At 35.0% G+C, this 19,124-nt stretch overlaps 1 protein-coding gene across 1 annotated transcript in view; it reads left to right on the forward strand.

The window, feature by feature from the left end:
- Positions 1 to 730: 730 nt before the first annotated feature.
- Positions 731 to 19,124, forward strand: part of Nipsnap (protein nipsnap) — a 65,845-nt gene continuing 47,451 nt past the window's right edge. The window contains exon 1 of the mRNA XM_089086526.1: positions 731 to 848. Within this exon, the coding sequence (XP_088942652.1) occupies positions 796 to 848 (53 nt within the window). The 5' untranslated portion in view covers positions 731 to 795. The remainder of the gene's footprint in view (positions 849 to 19,124) is intronic.

Below are 19,124 nucleotides of genomic sequence, written 5' to 3' on the forward strand. Positions count from 1 at the left end.
AACTCCTTTGATACGAAGTGCCCGAGCGGAGAAAAAAAAACACATTGTGCCCACATCGTTATTTACTTAGGCAGCGCTAGTGATCTGCCTATGATTTAAAATCAGAAATAAGAAAAAATCATTGTCAGTCGTTTGCACACCTCCGTTTTCCCTAAAAATCAGTTGTTTCCCTTCGAAAAAAAAACCCGGCTCGGTGTCCTTAAGTATACCATTTCCCACTCCGTCTGCAAAATTTTTCTCCAATTTTCAGGTTAGAAATGAATATTTACAGACTTTTACATAGTTAGTTAGCGGGCTAGCTTGTTTAGAGCACCGAAATAATGAAATCACTGCAAAAACATAAGGCTAAATATGGATAGACCGCCGGCGCGCTGCCCTGGCGATGGTTTTGGTGGTATGCAAGTTCAACGCCAAAACTATTCTCCACACCAGTGCATCTTTCATCTGTGGGGCGCCGTCGATAAATCGGTGCTGCGTTGGGGTCTGCTTAATGGGGCCATACTTTCTGTTATTACCCAAAAATGGAATAAATTGGCTCTTTATCATGGCAAAATTTCTCATTTTACTTAAAAAAAACATTTTTACTTCGAATTTTCATTGGAACTACCCTTATTTTATTATTTAATGATTACCTTTTTGATACATTCACAGTTATATATATTTTACAATCCTTAACTTTTCTGGCAGTTTTCACTTCTGCTCTGCTTAAACATGCCCGAATGGTTTGATATTGATATGTGCTACTGCGCTTAGCAAAGAAGTCGTTTATAAAAGAAAATTTATTAAAAATAAAAAATGGACCATGGAAAATTTTTCCGAGTTTTCCAGTTATTTTCTGTTGTAGAAAGGTAAAGAGCAATTACAACAAAAAAAATGGGTCAATATATACGAAATCATATTATTGAGTTAGGACTAAAGTGAATACACCATTCGATGCCTTTTTTATGCTGATTACGAATAGGCTATAATAAGCATTTCTATCGGAAATGAATTTCAGCCCCCCCCTATATATGCCAATTCAGGGTTAGGTTAGGTTGGGTTAGGTATAGCCTATATTGGGGAGGGGGGCTGAAATTCATTTCTGATAGAAATGCTTATTAGGCTATATTCGTAATCAGCATAAAAAAGGCATCAAATGGTGTATTCACTTTAGTCCTAACTCAATAATATGATTTTGTATATATTGACCTAAAATGTAGCCTAGCCTAAATTAATTTTCCCTTATAATAAAACATGGGTAAAAATTCTACTTTAGTTACTTTTGGCTATCTTGGAAAGGAGTTGGGTTAGGAAAATGAAACTTTCAGGGATGGATGTACTTGCTAAGGTTTGTCCCGGGAAGGTACTTTGAAGTACCTACCTCCACTCATCCCCCCCCTCTATATAATGGTAAATTACTGCACATTACTAGTTGTTTTTAACTCATATTTCATCCTATATTACTATCATAAATATAAATCACTGCTTACCTTACACAACTTCTGCTTTTAACCTTGTTCATTAAAATATATTCCAAAATCCTATTTAAATCCTAAGCCATTTATTTTTCAACCCATGCTGACATTCTTTATGGTATATCAAACCAGGTTTGTTGTGATGTCACACTTGCCTTATCAGGCACTCTTACCCTTAAGGGTAGTAGGCAAATGCCAAACTACTCTCTTGATAAAGACCATGTAAACCGTATTAATTAAGGAAAGGATTTAAAGAGAGAGATCAGTAAGAATAACCTAATACTTCTTAGTAGACAAATTATGTCACAGGAAGATGTTTTTTAAAGTCCCCTTCCACCCGAACTTAAAATTTTCTAAAATTATACTTTAGAAGCTTTTAAAATATTTCTAAAGTACTAAGAGATAGAGTACTAAAAACGTCAGAATCGACTTCAGAGGACACGTTATATCACGGGAAGAGGTTTTTGAAATCACCCTTTCCCCCAAACTCAAATTTTTCTAAAATTCTACTTTAGAAGCTTTTAAAATATTTCTAAAGTACTAAAAGATACAGTGCTAAAAACATCAGAATCGACTTCAGAGGACCCATTAAATCACAAGAAGATGTTTTTGAAATCCCCCTCCCCCCAAACTCAAAATTTTTCAAAATTCTACTTTAGAAGCTTTTAAAATATTTTAAATATTTCTAAAGCGCTACGAAATAGAGCACTGCAGACATCAGAATCAACTTTAGAGGACAATGTATGTCATGGGAAGATGTTGTTGAAATCTACCTTCCCCCCAAACTCAAAATTTTCCAAAATTCTACTTTAGAAGCTTTTTAAATATTTCTAAAGCGCTAAGAAATAGAGTAATAAAAGCATCCGAATCGACTTCAGAGGACACGTTATATCACGGGAAGAGGTTTTTAAAATCCCCCTTCCCCCAATCTCAAAATTTTCTAAAATTCTTCTTTAGTAGGTTTTTAAATATTTCTAAAGCTTTAAGACATAGAGTGATAAAAACATCCGAATCAACTTCAGAGGAAACGTTATATCACGGGAAGAGGTTTTTAAAATCCCCCTTCCCTCCAATCTAAAAATTTTGAAAATTCTGCTTTAGAAACTTTTTAAATATTTCTAAAGCGCTAAGACATAGAGTGCTAAAAACATCAGAATCGACTTCAGAGGACACGTTATATCACGGGAAGAGGCTTTTAAAATCCCCCTTCTCCCCAAACTCAAAATTTTCTAAAATTCTACTTTTGGAGCTTTTTAAATATTTCTAAAGCGCTAAAACAGAGTGCTACAGGAAAAGGTTTTGAAAATCCTCCATCCCCCCAAACTCAAAATTTTCCAAAATTCTACTTTAGAAGGTTTTAAAATATTTCTAAAGCACTAATAGATAGAGTGCTAAAAACATCAGAATCGACTTCAGAGGACACCTTATATCATGGGAAGAGGTTTTTGAAATCACCCTTCCCCCCAAACTCAAAATTTTCTAAAATTCTACTTTAGAAGCTTTTAAAATATTTCTAAAGTACTAAAAGATACAGTGCTAACAACATCAGAATCTACTTCAGAGGACACATTATATCACAGGAAGATGTTTTTCAAATCCCCCTCCCCCCAAACTCAAAATTTTTCAAAATTCTACTTTAGAAGCTTTTAAAATATTTTAAATATTTCTAAAGCGCTACGAAATAGAGCACTACAGACATCAGAATCCACTTTAGAGGACAATTTATGTCATAGGAAGATGTTTTTGAAATATCCCTTCCCCCCAAACTCAAAATTTACCAAAATTCTACTTTATAAGCTTTTAAAATATTTATAAAGCACTAATAGATAGAGTGCTAAAAACATCAGAATCGACTTCAGAGGACACGTTATATCACGGGAAGAGGCTTTTAAAATCCCCCTTCTCCCCAAACTCAAAATTTTCTAAAATTCTACTTTAGGAGCTTTTAAAATATTTCTAAAGTACTAAAAGATACAGTGCTAAAAACATCAGAATCGACTTCAGAGGACACATTATATCACGGGAAGATGTTTTTGAAATCCCCCTCCCCCCAAACTCAAAATTTTTCAAAATTCTACTTTAGAAGCTTTTAAAATATTTTAAATATTTCTAAAGTGCTACAACATAGAGCACTACAGACATCAGAATCAACTTTAGAGGACAATGTATGTCATGGGAAGATGTTGTTGAAATCTACCTTCCCCCCCAAACTCAAAATTTTCCAAAATTCTACTTTAGAAGCTTTTTAAATATTTCTAAAGCACTAAGACATAGAGTAATAAAAACATCCGAATCGACTTCAGAGGACACGTTATATCACGGGAAGAGGTTTTTAAAATCCCCCTTCCCCCCAATCTCAAAATTTTCTAAAATTCTGCTTTAGGAGCTTTTTAAATATTTCTAAAGCATTAAGACATAGAGTGCTAAAAACATCCGAATCGACTTCAGAGGACACGTTATATCACGGGAAGAGGTTTTTAAAATCCCCCTTCACCCCAATCTCAAAATTTTGAAAATTCTGCTTTAGGAACTTTTTAAATATTTCTAAAGCACTAATACATAGAGCGCTAAAAACATCAGAATCGACTTCAGAGGACACGTTATATCACGGGAAGAGGCTTTTAAAATCCCCCTTCCCCCCAAACTCAAAATTTTCTAAAATTCTAATTTAGGAGCTTTTTAAATATTTCTAAAGCGCTAAAACATAGAGTGCTACGGGAAAAGGTTTTGAAAATCCTCCATCCCCCCAAACTCAAAATTTTCCAAAATTCTACTTTAGAAGGTTTTAAAATATTTCTAAAGCACTAATAGATAGAGTGCTAAAAACATCAGAATCGACTTCAGAGGACACGTTATATCACGGGAAGAGGTTTTTGAAATCCCCCGTTCCCCCAATCTCAAAATTTTACAAAATAATACTTTAGTAGCTTGTCAAATATTTCTAAAATACCTTATGATACTGTGCTAAACATAACAGAATATTATTCAGGGGACACATTCTTTTACAGGCAGTGTTGTTGAAAATTCGTCCTCCCCCAAACTCAAATTTTTTCAAAATTCTACTTTAGAAGCTTTTAAATATTTTAAATATTTCTAAAGGGCTACGACATAGAGCGCTACAGACATCAGAATCAACTTTAGAGGACAATTTATGTCATAGGAAGATGTTTTTGAAATCTCCCTTCCCCCCAAACTCAAAATTTTCCAAAATTCTACTTTAGAAGCTTTTAAAATATTTCTAAAGCACTAATAGATAGAGTGCTAAAAACATCAGAATCGACTTCAGAGGACACGTTATATCACGGGAAGAGGCTTTTAAAATCCCCCTTCTCCCCAAACTCAAAATTTTCTAAAATTCTACTTTAGGAGCTTTTTAAATATTTCTAAAGCGCAAAAACCGAGTGCTACGGGAAGAGGTTTTGAAAATCCTCCTTCCCCCCAAACTAAAAATTTTACAAAATTCTACTTTAGAAGGTTTTTTAAATATATCTAAAGCGCTAAGACATAGAGCGCTAGAAATATCGGAATTGACTTCAGAGGAAAAATTATGTTATGGGAAGATTTTTTTGAAATCCCCCTTCCCCCAAACTCAAAATTTTACAAAACATTACTTTCGAAGATTTTTTCAATAGTTCTAAAGCGCTAAGACATAGAGCGCTACAAACATCAGAATCAACTTCAGAGGACAATTTATGTTACGGGAAGATGTTTTTGAAATCCCCCTTACCCCCAAACTCAATATTTTCTAAAATTCTACTTTAGAAGCTTTTAAAATATTTCTAAAGCACTAATAGATAAAGTGCTAAAAACATCAGAATCGACTTCAGAGGACACGTTATATCACGGGAAGAGGTTTTGAAAATCCCCCTTCCCCCCAAACTCAAAATTTTCCAAAATTCTACTTTAGAAGCTTTTTAAATATGTCTAAAGCACTAATAGATAGTGCTAAAAACATCAGAATCGACCTCAGACGACACGTTATATGACGGGAAGAGGTTTTTAAAATCCCCCTTCTCCCCAAACTCAAAATTTTACAAAAAGATACTTTAGAAGCTTTTAAAATATTTCTAAAGCACTAATAGATAGAGGGCTAAAAAACATCAGAATCGACTTCAGAGGACACGTTATATCACGGGAAGAGGTTTTGAAAATTCCCCTTCCCCCCAAACTCAAAATTTTCCAAAATTCTACTTTAGAAGCTTTTAAAATATTTCTAAAGCACTAATAGATAGAGTGCTAAAAACATCAGAATCGACTTCAGAGGACACATTATATCATGGGATAAGGTTTTGAAAATCCCCTTTCCCCCAAACTCAAAATTTTACTTTAGAAGCTTTTTAAATATTTCTAAAGCGCTAAGACATAGAGCGCTACAAACATCAGAATCCACTTTAGAGGATAAATTATGTTATGGGAAGATATTTTTGAAATCCCCCTTCCCCGCAAACTCAAAATTTCTGCCAAAGTTAAATTTATGCAACCTGTGACTAAACAAGCGGAATCGTTGGGTCAACCGTGTAGGCTCAACACTCGGATATTTGCATCAAGGGTTAATGGGTATTTGGTGGAATAGAGTGAGGAACTGGTAATTCATTCATGGTTTCTGTGCCGGATAGAAGTAGTGCCACGTTGTTGGGAATTATCCAAAACCGAATCCTGCCAGGGACAACAATTATCAGCGACTGTTGGAGGGCCTACGATTGCCTGGCTAGCCAGGGCTATCAGCATTTACGCGTCAACCACAGTATAAATTTTGTTGACCCTGCAACAGGTGCTCACACACAAAACATCGAAAGACACTGGCGTGACGTTCGAGACAATATACCCAGATACGGCAGAAGAGAAGAACATATGGAAGGATATCTGGCAGAGCACTATTTCAAAAAAAAATATTCAATCTCCTCAAGAATGCACCATTTCATGAAATATATATATCAGAGCTTTATAACCCCAACCAATTTTTTTTTATGGGTATTGTTTACTAATTAATTATCACACCATAGCAACAGAACATTTTGCAATTTACAGTATCTAATCTAACTTGTTCTTAAAGAAATTCAACTATTTTTGTCCGAAAATTGTAGTGTATGACGCTTGATTCTAGAAGTTTCAATACATTATTGAGATCGCAAGAGTGAGGGGGCGAGAGGGGCAGAAGTAAATATTTGACTATAGATTATTCGGTACTTGTGCATTATAAATAACCCACCACTATGCACGAAAGAAGTTAAGTATGGTTACTGCTAATGAAATAAAATAGGATGAATATATAATAGTTTAGAAACAAATTTGGGCTATATATTTGCACATTAGGGGGGGGGGTAAATCATAGCATATATTAAATACGTAATCTAACCCAGGTGCCTTTTTCCCTCCCTAAACCCAAAAAAACAACAGTTTAAATATTGTAAATGCAATAAGAAATCACCCCTGGTTTCCTTGTACAGTCTATAGTGGTGGGTTATCTATAATGCACAAGTACCGAATAAGCTATATTCGTTTTGATTATTTTTTTGGGAAACCCCTTAACATTTTGAGTTGGGTAACCACATAAAACATATTCAAATAGCTTAATCCTATAATGTTGAAAGATTTTGCTTTTTTTTTACATCCGTAATTCAAAATATTTAAAAAATGCTGGACCTTATATAAAAATTTTCTTTCGAGGGTGCAAAGGTTAGCTGAAAGGAGATTTGATAGTGGAAGGAGTGGGAGGGCGGGGCGGTGGTCAGCAACCTGCTCGCGGTGCCCCTGCTTTTACTAATCTAAGCTGACCATTTCGTTGCAACGTGTTGCACCAGAATAATACTCTAAAATCTGGTTGACAAATTGCCTGTCTAACAAATTTTTCTGAGTTTCGTAAAAGGGGAAACAACCCCTAAAAGTAAAAGATTTTAATAAAACTCATACCATCAAATTTGTGGTTCTTGGCGAATACCCGCCGGAAAATCTCCCCCGGAAAATACCTCCCCGCGGAAAATGCCCCCCCACGGGAAATACCCTCACGGAAAATCCCCCTCCCCCAAAAAAATACCCCCGTGGAAAATAAGGCTTTTCAAATTATCAACCAGATTTTAGAGTATGAAGGGGGAATGGGATGTATGGTAAGAGGGATGTCTAAAACTTTGAATGACCTTTAAAAATTTGTGAGTTATAGCAACGGACAACAAATTTGGGCTATATATGTGCACATTAGGGGGGGGGGTGTAAATCAGAGCATAAATTAAATACGTAACCTAACTCAGACAAATTTGTTAGACAGACAATTTATCAACCGAATATTAGAGTATTATTCTGGTGCAACATGTTCCAACGAAATGGTCAGCTTAGATTAGTATAAGCAGGGGCACCGCGACCAGGTTGCTGACCACCGCCCCCGCCCTCCCCCTCCTCCCGCTATCAAATCTCCTTTCAGCTAATCTTTGCACCCTTGCAAAAAAATTTTTATAATTTGTCCTCTGAAGTCAATTCCAATTTTTGTAGCGCTCTATGTCTTAGTGCTTTAGAAATATTTAAAAAAGCTTCTAAAGTAAAATTTTGTAAAATTTTGAGTTTGGGGCACAGGAGGATTTAAAAACCATCTTTCCATGACGTAACTTGTCCTCTTAAGTCGAGTCTTTTATTAGTAGCGCTCTATCTATTAGTGCTTTAGAAATATTTTAATAGCTTCTAAAGTAGAATTTTGGAAAATTTTGAGTTTGGGGGAAGGGGGATTTCAAAACCTCTTCCCGTGATATAACGTGTCCTCTGAAGTCAATTCTGATGTTTTTAGCACTCTATCTATTAGTGCTTTAGAAATATTTTAAAAGCTTCTAAAGTAATTTTTGGAAAATTTTGAGTTTGGGGGGAAAGGGGATTTTCAAAACCTCTTCCCGTGATATAACGTGTCCTCTGAAGTCGATTCTGATGTTTTTAGCACTCTATCTCTTAGTGCTTTGGAAATATTTAAAAAGCTCCTAAAGTAGAATCTTGGAAAATTTTGAGTGTGGGGGGAAGGGAGATTTCAAAAATATCTTACCATTAAATAATTTATCCTCTAAAGTTGATTCTGAGGTTTGTAGATCTCTATGTTTTAGCGCTTTATAAGTATTGAAAAAAGCTTCTAATGTAGAATTTTTGAAAATTTTTGAGTTTGGGGGGACGGGGGATTTCAAAAAAATCTTACCATAACACAATTTATCCTCTAAAGTTGACTCTGATGTTTGTAGCGCTATATGCCTTAGCGCTTTAGAAATATTGAAAAAAGCTTCTAAAGTAGAATTTTGGAAAATTTTGAGTTTGGGGGGAAGGGGGATTTTAAAAACCTCTTCCCGTGATATAACGTGTCCTCTGAAGTCGATTCTGATGTTCCTAGCACTCTATGTCTTAGCGCTTTAGAAATATTTAAAAAAGCTTCTAAAGTAGAATTTTGGAAAATTTTGAGTTTGGGGGGAAGGTGGATTTTAAAAACATCTTCCCATGACATAAATTGTTTTCTAAAGTCGATTCTGATGTCTGTAGCGCTCTATGTCGTAGCGCTTTAGAAATATTTAAAATATTTTAAAAGCTTCTAAAGTAGTTTTGAAAAATTTTGAGTCTGGGGGGAGGGGGATTTCAAAAACATCTTCCCGTGATATAATTTGTCCTCTGAAGTCGATTCTGAGGTTTTTAGCACTGTATCTTTTAGTACTTTAGAAATATTTTAAAAGCTTCTAAAGTATAATTTTAGAAAATTTTGAGTTTGGGGGGAAGAGTGATTTTAAAAACTCTTCCCGTTATATAACGTGTCCTCTGAAGTCGATTCTGATGTTTTTAGCTCTCTATGTATTAGAGCTTTAGAAATATTTAAAAAGCTACTAAATGAGAATTTTATAAAATTTTGAGTTTGGGGGGAAGAGGGATTTACAAAACCTCTTCCCGTGACATAACATGTCCTCTGAAGTCGATTCTGATGTTTTATCAATCGATCTATTAGTTCGTTAGAAATATTTTAAAAGCTTCTAAAGTAGAATTTTTGAAAATTTTGAGTTAGGGGGGAAGGGGGTTTTCAGAAATATCTTCCCAAACCATAATCTGTCCTCTAAAGTTGATTCTGATGTTTGTAGCACTCTATGTCTTAGTGCTTTAGAAATATTTAAAAAGCTTCTAAAGTAGAACTTTGGAAAACTTTGAGTTTGGAGGGAAGGGGGATTTTCAAAAACTCTTCCCGTGATATAACGTGTCCTCTGAAGTCGATTCTGATGTTTTTAGCACTCTATCTATTAGTGCTTTAGAAATATTTGAAAAGCTTCTAAAGTAAAATTTTGGAAAATTTTGAGTTTGGGGGAAAGGGGGATTTCAAAAACATCTTCCCATAACATAATTTATCCTCTAAATTTGATTCTGATGTTTGTAGCGCTCTATGTCTTAGCGCTTTAGAAATATTTAAAAATCCTTCTAATGTATAATTTTGTAAATTTTTGTTTTGGGTGTAAGGGGGATTTCAAAAACATCTTCCCATAACATAAAGTTTCCTCTGAAGTCGAATCCGATTTTTGTAGCGCTCTATTTTTTAGCGCTTTAAAAATAGTTAAAAAATCTTCGAAAGTAGAATTTTGGAAAATTTTGAGTTTTGGGGGAAGGAGGATTTTCAAAACCCCTTTCTGTAGCACTCTTATGTTTTAGCGCTTTAGAAATATCTAAAAATGTACTAAAATAGAATTTTAGAAAATTTTGAGTTTGGGGAGAACGAGTATTTTAAAAGCCTCTTCCCATGATATAACGTCTCCTCTGAAGTCGATTCTGATGTTTTTAGCACTCTATGTATTAGTGCTTTAGAAATATTTAAACAGCTCCTAAAGCTGAATTTTAGAAAATTTTAAGATTGGGGGGAAGGGGGATTTTAAAAACCTCTTCCGGTGATATAACGTGTCCTCTGAAGTCGATTCTGATGTTTTTAGCACTCTACGTCTTAGCGCTTTAGAAAGATTAAAAAAGCTACTAAAGTAGAATTTTGGAAAATTTTGAGTTTGGGGGGACGGGGGATTTTAAAAACCTCTTCCCGTGATATAACGTGTCCTCTGATGTCGATTCTGATGTTTTTAGCACTCTACGTCTTAGCGCTTTAGAAATATTTAAAAAGCTTCTAAAGTAGAATTTTGGAAAATTTTGAGTTTGGGGGGAAGGGAGATTTCAAAAACATCTTCCCATGACATAAATTGTCCTCTAAAGTTGATTCTGAGGTCTGTAGCGCTCTTTGTCGTAGCTATTTAGAAATAATATAAATATATAAAACGCGTCAAACCTAGAAGTTTTCAATATAGGGCGTTGGGGGGGCGGGGTGAATTAAAAAAACTCGTAACGTAACATAACTTTTACTCTGACGTATATTCTTATTTTGTGATCACTGTATCTTTTATTACTTTCGAAATATTTTAAAAGCTTCTAAAGTAGAATTTTGGAAAATTTTGAGTTTGGGGGGAAGTTTGATTTCAAAAACATCTTCCTTTGATAAAACATTTCCTCTGAAGTTGATTCTGATGTTTTAGCAATGGATTTTTTAGTACTTTATAGATTTTTTAATAGCTTATAAAGTAGAATTTTAGAAACTTACAAGTTCAGGTGGAAGGAAACTTTATAAAACATCTTCCTATGACATCATTTGTCCTCTAAGTAAGAGTAGGTTATTTTTACTGATCTCTCTTGTGAAATCCTTTCCCTAATTAATACAGTTTAAATGGTCTTATCAACAGAGTTGTTTGGCATGTGCCTGCTACCCTTAAGGGTAAGGGTGTCTGATAAGGCAAGTGTGACATCACAACAAACCTGGTTTCATATACCATAAAGAAAGTCAGCATGGGTTGAAAATTAAATAGCTTAGGATTTAAATAGGATTTTGGAATATATTTTAATGAACAAGGTTAAAAGCAGAAGTTGTGTAAGGTAAGCAGTGATTTATATTTATGATAGTAATATAGGATGAAATATGAGTTAAAAACAACTAGTAATGTGCAGTAATTTACCATTATATAGAAGGGGGGGGATGAGTGGAGGTAGGTACTTCAAAGTACCTTCCCGGGACAAATCTTAGCATGTACATCCATCCCTGAAAGTTTCATTTTCCTAACCCAACTCCTTTCCAAGATAGCCAAAAGTAACTAAAGTAGAATTTTACCAAAACATGTATCTATAGAATAGGCTAGTTGAGAAGTTAAAGGTAGACTAAGTTGTAATCCTGGAAACATCTCCTTGGGGTAACTCAGACTGTAGTTTGTGGTTAATATAAAGGATTTTCTACTGTAAAATTCTAGTTTAGTTACTATTTACTATCATGGAAGCGTTTTTTAGGATTGTATAAAAATCAAGTAGGCCTAGCCTAGTTGTGGGCAGGGACATCCTGAGGCTTATTTTATTGGGGGGGGGGGCAATCTTCTTAAATTTTATTAAATCGCTACCTAATTTATGCTGGATTTTCTGCAGAAATCAAGAATTTTGCCAAATTTGGGCCTATTTTTGCCTTCAGCAAAAATTTTATTGAATGCCAAAAAAGCTGGGAGGGGGGCACCGTGCCCCTCCCCCCCTTTGGGACATCCCTGGTTGTGGGCATCAAGCCATGGTTAATTATAGAAAAAGCCAAGACAGATAGTCCAGGTGAGTTTTGCTTGGACTCATAGGCAAACAAGTGACATAAGCCTAATAGGCGTGGCTGATTGTAGTCTCTGGTAGAAAGAATCCTGGATTCATATTGGTGTAGGGTAGGTTAGATATCCACCATACAGCTAATATAAAATAGTATAGCCTAGTTTATATATAGCAAAAAAAACCTTAGCCAATCACTATGTATTGAATTTTTGTTTTAGGTGGCTAAAATCAAGGAAAGTGTATACATAGGAACCTTTTAATTTGCCAAACAGTTAGCTATTAGATCTCATCTTGATTTAAATTTCTGTCTGGATTAGCCAACTAGTCAGCTAATAAATAGAATTATATAGGCTATACACTATTAAATTAGCTAGCTAGTTGGCTATTAATATCCAGGTTACTATTATAAACTTTAGTTTAAAATAGCCAACTAGTCAGCTACAATAAAGTTTCTAATACACTTGTGGAATTAGCTAACTAGCTGGCTGTTGAGATCCCAGGTAGCCTATATATAAGCTTTAGTTTAAAATAGCAAACTAGTCAGCTGTCAACAAAGTTTTTAATACACAGTAGAATTTGCTAACTAGTTTTCTATTAATGTCTCAGCTATATATACATTTTCAGATTAGCCAACCAGTTGGCTATTACATCTCACCTATATATACACTTCAGCCAGAATTAGCCAACTAGTCACCTAATTAGAGAACCATATATACTTTATAGAACTAGCTAACTATTTGGCTATTAATATCCTATGTATATATAAACTTTAGTTTAAAATAGCCAACTTTAAAATCAGCTATCAATAAAGTTTCTAATACACAGTAGAATTAGCTAACTAGTTTGCTAATAAAGTCTCAGCTATATATACATGTTTAGATTAGCCAACCAGTTGGCTATTAGATCACATCTATATATACACTTCAGTATGAATTAGCCAGCTAATAAGAGAACTGTATAAACTTTATAGAATTAGTTAACTAGTTGGCTATTAAGATCCCAAGTATATATAAGCTTTAGTTTAAAATAGCCAACCAGTCAGCTATCAATAAAGTTTTTAATGCATAGTAGAATTAGCTAACTAGTTTGCTTATAAAGTCTCAGCTATATACACATGTGTAGATTAGCCAACCAGTTGGCTATTAGATGTCACCTATATATATATGCACTTTAGTCTGAATTAGCCAGCTAGTCAGGTAATAAGAGAACTGTATATACTTTATAGAATTAGATTACTAGTTGGCTATTAATATCCCATGTATATATAAACTTAAGTTTAAAATAGCAAACCAGTCAGCTATCAATAAAGTTTCTAATGCACAGTAAAATTATCTAACTAGTTTGCTTATAAAGTCTCAGCTATATAAACATGTGTAGATTAGCCAACCAGTTGGCTATTAGATGTCACCTATATATATATGCACTTTAGTCTGAATTAGCCAGCTAGTCAGGTAATAAGAGAACTGTATATACTTTATAGAATTAGATTACTAGTTGGCTATTAATATCCCATGTATATATAAACTTAAGTTTAAAATAGCAAACCAGTCAGCTATCAATAAAGTTTCTAATGCACAGTAAAATTAGCTAACTAGTTTGCTTATAAAGTCTCAGCTATATACACATGGGTAGATTAGCCAACCAGTTGTCTATTAGATTTCACCTATATATATATATGCACTTCAGTCTGAATTAGCCAGCTAGTCAGGTAATAAGAGAACTGTATATAATTTATAGAATTAGATTACTAGTTGGCTATTAATATCCCATGTATATATAAACTTAAGTTTAAAATAGCCAACCAGTCAGCTATCAATAAAGTTTCTAATACACAGTAGAATTAGCTTACTAGTTTGCTTATAAAGTCTCAGCTATATACACATGTGTAGATTAGCCAACCAGTTGGCTATTAGATGTCACCTATATATATATGCACTTTAGTCTGAATTAGCCAGCTAGTCAGGTAATAAGAGAACTGTATATACTTTATAGAATTAGATTACTAGTTGGCTATTAATATCCCATGTATCTATAAACTTAAGTTTAAAATAGCAAACCAGTCAGCTATCAATAAAGTTTCTAATGCACAGTAAAATTAGCTAACTAGTTTGCTTATAAAGTCTCAGCTATATAAACATGGGTAGATTAGCCAACCAGTTGGCTATTAGATGTCACCTATATATATATATGCACTTTAGTCTGAATTAGCCAGCTAGTCAGGTAATAAGAGAACTGTATATACTTTATAGAATTAGATTACTAGTTGGCTATTAATATCCCATGTATATATAAAAACTTAAGTTTAAAATAGCAAACCAGTCAGCTATCAATAAAGTTTCTAATGCACAGTAAAATTAGCTAACTAGTTTTGCTTATAAAGTCTCAGCTATATACACATGTGTAGATTAGCCAACCAGTTGGCTATTAGATTTCACCTATATATATATATGCACTTCAGTCTGAATTAGCCAGCTAGTCAGGTAATAAGAGAACTGTATATACTTTATAGAATTAGATTACTAGTTGGCTATTAATATCCCATGTATATATAAACTTAAGTTTAAAATAGCAAACCAGTCAGCTATCAATAAAGTTTCTAATGCACAGTAAAATTAGCTAACTAGTTTGCTTATAAAGTCTCAGCTATATACACATGTGTAGATTAGCCAACCAGTTGGCTATTAGATGTCACCTATATATATATATGCACTTCAGTCTGAATTAGACAGCTAGTCAGGTAATAACAGAACTCTATAAAATTTATAGAATTAGTTAACTAGTTGGCTATTAATATCCCATGTGTATATAAACTTTAGCTTAAAATAGCAAACTAGTCAACTATTACCAAAATTTCTAATATACTTGAGGACTTAGATCACTAGTTTACTGTTAAGGTCTCACCTATACATATCTTTCAGCAAGAAGCAGCCAAATAGTTAGTCATCAATACAGTTTCTAATAGCCCATATACCAGAATTAGCTAACTATTTGGCTATCTCACTATTTATTCTTTGTGTTTTTGAAAGTACTACCAAATGATTACATTTCTGTGATTTTTTAGCTAACATTGATTTTTGGCAGTGTTTTGTTAAACAATTTTATTGCTACTATAGGCAACTAAAAAAAATCATTACACATGTTTTTTAGATTTTAAATTAAGTGGACGAAAAAAAACCTTGTTAATTGGAAGACCTAATGTCAGAGAAATAAACTTTAACAATAATGTATAATTTTTACTGAATGGAAGAAGACTAGCAGAATATTTAACCTACCCAATTATTTTTAAAATTCTATTTGTTCGCAAAAATATCAAGACAATTTGCATTTTTGTTTTGTTTCAGTAAAAATTGAAGTGTCCTTTTTTATTCAGTTTTCCTCAATAATTTTTTTTAGAATATGCATGTCTCAGCATGATGGATTTGAAGATGAATTCTTGCTGAATTTATTGATTTGAGTGATGGAGTTGGCTTATCAATGAAAATGCCACCAAACACCCTCTTCCTTTCAAAAAGAAAACTATTTGCAAGAGTACTTGCTCTTTATGGTAGGCAATCTTGGCATGATAATGCTCTTGTACCGCTTTCTTTCCCCAAACTAAATTCTGCCCATTTTTCCACCCCCCCCCCCATAAAAATTTCAATTTTTTTATATACATAAGCTTTACTTTTTTTTTATATAACTCTGTGGTGGATATCTGTCTTGATATTGGTCAAGCAGTCTAAATATTATCTGGAGATGATGAAATGAAAGCAAGATATTCTATATCCCTGACCCCTCCTGCTCAATCATACTAAAATGATAGGAAAGAAAATCTAAATTAATTACCACTTCAAATCAATTACAATTTACATTTTGCTAAAATGATCACATTTTTCCTTAATACTGGCCACTGGTTTTCTAACCCTGTCTTTCCTAACCCTCCTCTTACCCCCTTTTGCTTAAATAAAATACAGTTAACACCTTTGTGCCTCCATTGAAAAAATGTTCGCTCTTGTTGACAGACAATCATACTTTGCTAATTTCCTTTCCTGTATATACATAGACTCAATTCAGTAGCCAACAAGTTCACCATTTTATCTTCTTGTGTGTATTTCAACTGATTTTAATTCCCAACTGGTTGGCTATTTTTAGGATGTTTATACATAAAGTGGTTTGATATTAGCCAAGTAGTCTAAATATTATGTAGAGATGATGAGCAGAAAGCAAGAAATTCCACATCCTGACCCCTCCTGCCCAATTATAGTAAAATGGTGGAAAAGAGAAGATCTAAGTTAATGATGCTTCAAATCACTTCAATAGCTGACTAGTTTGCTATTTTAAACTATAGTTGACATGTACAAGGGATATTAATAGCCAATAATTAGCTGCTCTTCCTCTTCTCCACTACCACTACTGCCATCAATACCAAAAGGTGGATCAAAGAAGACCATTGTGAGCAGCTCACAGGAAACAACACAGTCTCCCTGTCTGCAAGCTCTGGATCCTGAAAAATTCCAGTCTTCAGAGACTCCCGGATCATCCAAATCACAAGAAGACTCTACCGGTAGCTTATGCAGCTACTGCCACCTGGAAGCTGAAGACTCAACTGCACTCTAGTGCTTTTTCTTCAGCAAGTATGAACATGTTTCTTGCCAAGGGATGCATCTAGACTTATTCCTAGCACTGAAAGCCCATGATAAGAGCTCACTACTACTCAAATACAAATATGCATGCTGTAGTAAGCACAACGTAGCCAAACTTCAATTGACAGTATTTGAAATGACACAAACTAATCAAAGCATGGTACCTTTACAGCAGCAGCCAGAAATACAACCAATTACTGGCATTAACATCATCCCATCTCAGTCACCAGCAACTAACAGAATTCCAAACTCAAGCCCCACCACAGTTAGCATTCTACTGCAAGCCAAAAAAGAGAGGAAACTACAAGAGGAGAAAAGAATGAACATTGTAATATCTGGCATTCTAGAATCCGATAAAGAGTCTGATGCTGAGAAAGTTGTGCGGCTGGTCTCTAGCAATGACCTTGGTGCTCAACTACAACTGACAGACATCCTAGAAACAGCAAAACTGGGCCACCCCCTCTCAGACTCAGATAATGTATGAGGCCCAAGGCACCTACTTGTGAAGCTGCATAAGGACTGCAAAGAAACCCAAAGAAAGCAATCAAAAATCTTGAAGGGTGCACCAAATCTGCAAAGATCCACTGACAACCATTTCTGACAATACATCTATGTGAATCCCCATCTCATGCCAATGCAAAGAACTGAACAAGCTACTACACAACAAGCAAAGAGATTACAGTCAACCAGATGCTGGCTCTTCAGCTGCTGGTCAATGTTACAACTGACTGGATGCCAGCTTTTCAGCTGCTGCATAGGCTGCAGGTTCCAGAAAAAGGCCTTGACTGGTATTAAATGTCTTTACTTTATTTCTGATTCTCTGCTAAACAAGATGGATGAAGTGAGACAGATTGCCAGCACTGAAAATCCCCATATAGTTGGAATAGCTGAGGTGAAACCAAAAAATAGCAGATACCTGCCTACACTCCCAGAGCTACAGATTCCAAATTACAAGGTCCTAGAGAGAAACATTGAACAGAGAACTGGAAGGGGAATTCTCTGCTATTACAGACAGGACGTCCAAGCTACCCCAGGAAGTCTCAGAGGAAACAAACTATCCCAAGAAAGTATCTGGTTAAAAATAACAGCAGCTGATGGAGTAAATATCAAACTTGGAATCTACTACAGAAGTCCCAATAGCAGTCTTGAATGACTTGCACTTGCTTGTGCAATTACTGAGATCTGCAGTGAAAATTTATCAAATGTAGTCATTGTGGGTGATTTCAGCCTACTGAAAATCAACTGGTCTAGACAGCACATGCACTCGCACAACCCAACATCACCCAAGGCAAAATTCTTAGAAGTGGTGAATAACTCTGATCTGAACCAATTGATCTTAGAGCCCACCCAAACCAGAGGTATGGATTGACCAAGTATATTGGATCTGCTGCTGACAAATGATTCAGAACTGATAGAGGATATCTGCCTACTAGCACTGGTGGGAAAGTCTGATCACTGTATTGTAGGATTCCAGATTTTGGCCAATGGCAGCAAAGACAAAAAAAAACACCAAGAAAAAATTACAACAGAGCAGACTTCACTACAATGCACAATGACCTCAGCACAGTGGATTGAGAAAAAGAGATCAGTTTGACTGAAAGTTGTGAGGAAATGTACTCCAAATTCCTCTCCGTCATGTCTCAGGCTGAGGAGAAACATGTATCAGTTGCTAAACAATATAAAAGAACAACCCTACCACACACTGTTTTGGACCTCATCAAGAAAAAGCAAGCCTGTTGGAAAAATTATGTAGCTGACAAGTTGAGCCCTCCCAAAGCAAGAGCCTATTGAAGGATACAAAATAAAGTGAGGTGAAAAACTAGGCAAGCAGCTAGCATGCAAGAGCAAAACCTTGTAGAATCTGTCAAGACCAACCACAGAATCTTTTGGAGCCACATAAATTCTAAATGCATCTCCCAGGAACCTATTCAGTCAGCACTACCAACCCTGCAAACCGTAGTCTCTGACCAAACACTCAGGGTCAAGATAGGCCCCCAGGTGGTCCTGAAGAAATTTAAAGAGCTAAGGACAAGCAAATCACCAGGTCCAGATGGACTTCCCGTTCAAAAGTCCTTACAGTCAAATGAACTCCCTAGTATTTGGAAAAAGGCAACTGTGATACCATTGCACAAAAAGGGAAACTACTACCTAGATCCTCTAAATTACCGCCTGATCAGTCTAGCCTGCAAAATACTGGAATCTATCATACCTGACCACATCCTTGAGCACCTGAGCAAAAGATAGATAATCACTAGCAAACAATTTGTGTTTTTGAAGAGAAGGTCTGTAGAGTCCTTATTTTCACAAATTTCATCAACCCCCCCGCCCCCTTTTTTATCAAATCCTACATCGGCCGATCAGTTGAGTCCACGTAAATAATAGATTAAGTCATAATTTGTATATAAATTAATTCATACCTGTGAGATGGGACGCTTGCAAACCACTTGGC

Source organism: Artemia sp. Qi Xiang Cuo, chromosome 3 (genome assembly GCF_049724085.1).
Source record: "Artemia sp. Qi Xiang Cuo chromosome 3, ASM4972408v1, whole genome shotgun sequence".
In the NCBI taxonomy this organism is placed as follows: Eukaryota; Metazoa; Arthropoda; class Branchiopoda; order Anostraca; family Artemiidae; genus Artemia; species Artemia sp. Qi Xiang Cuo.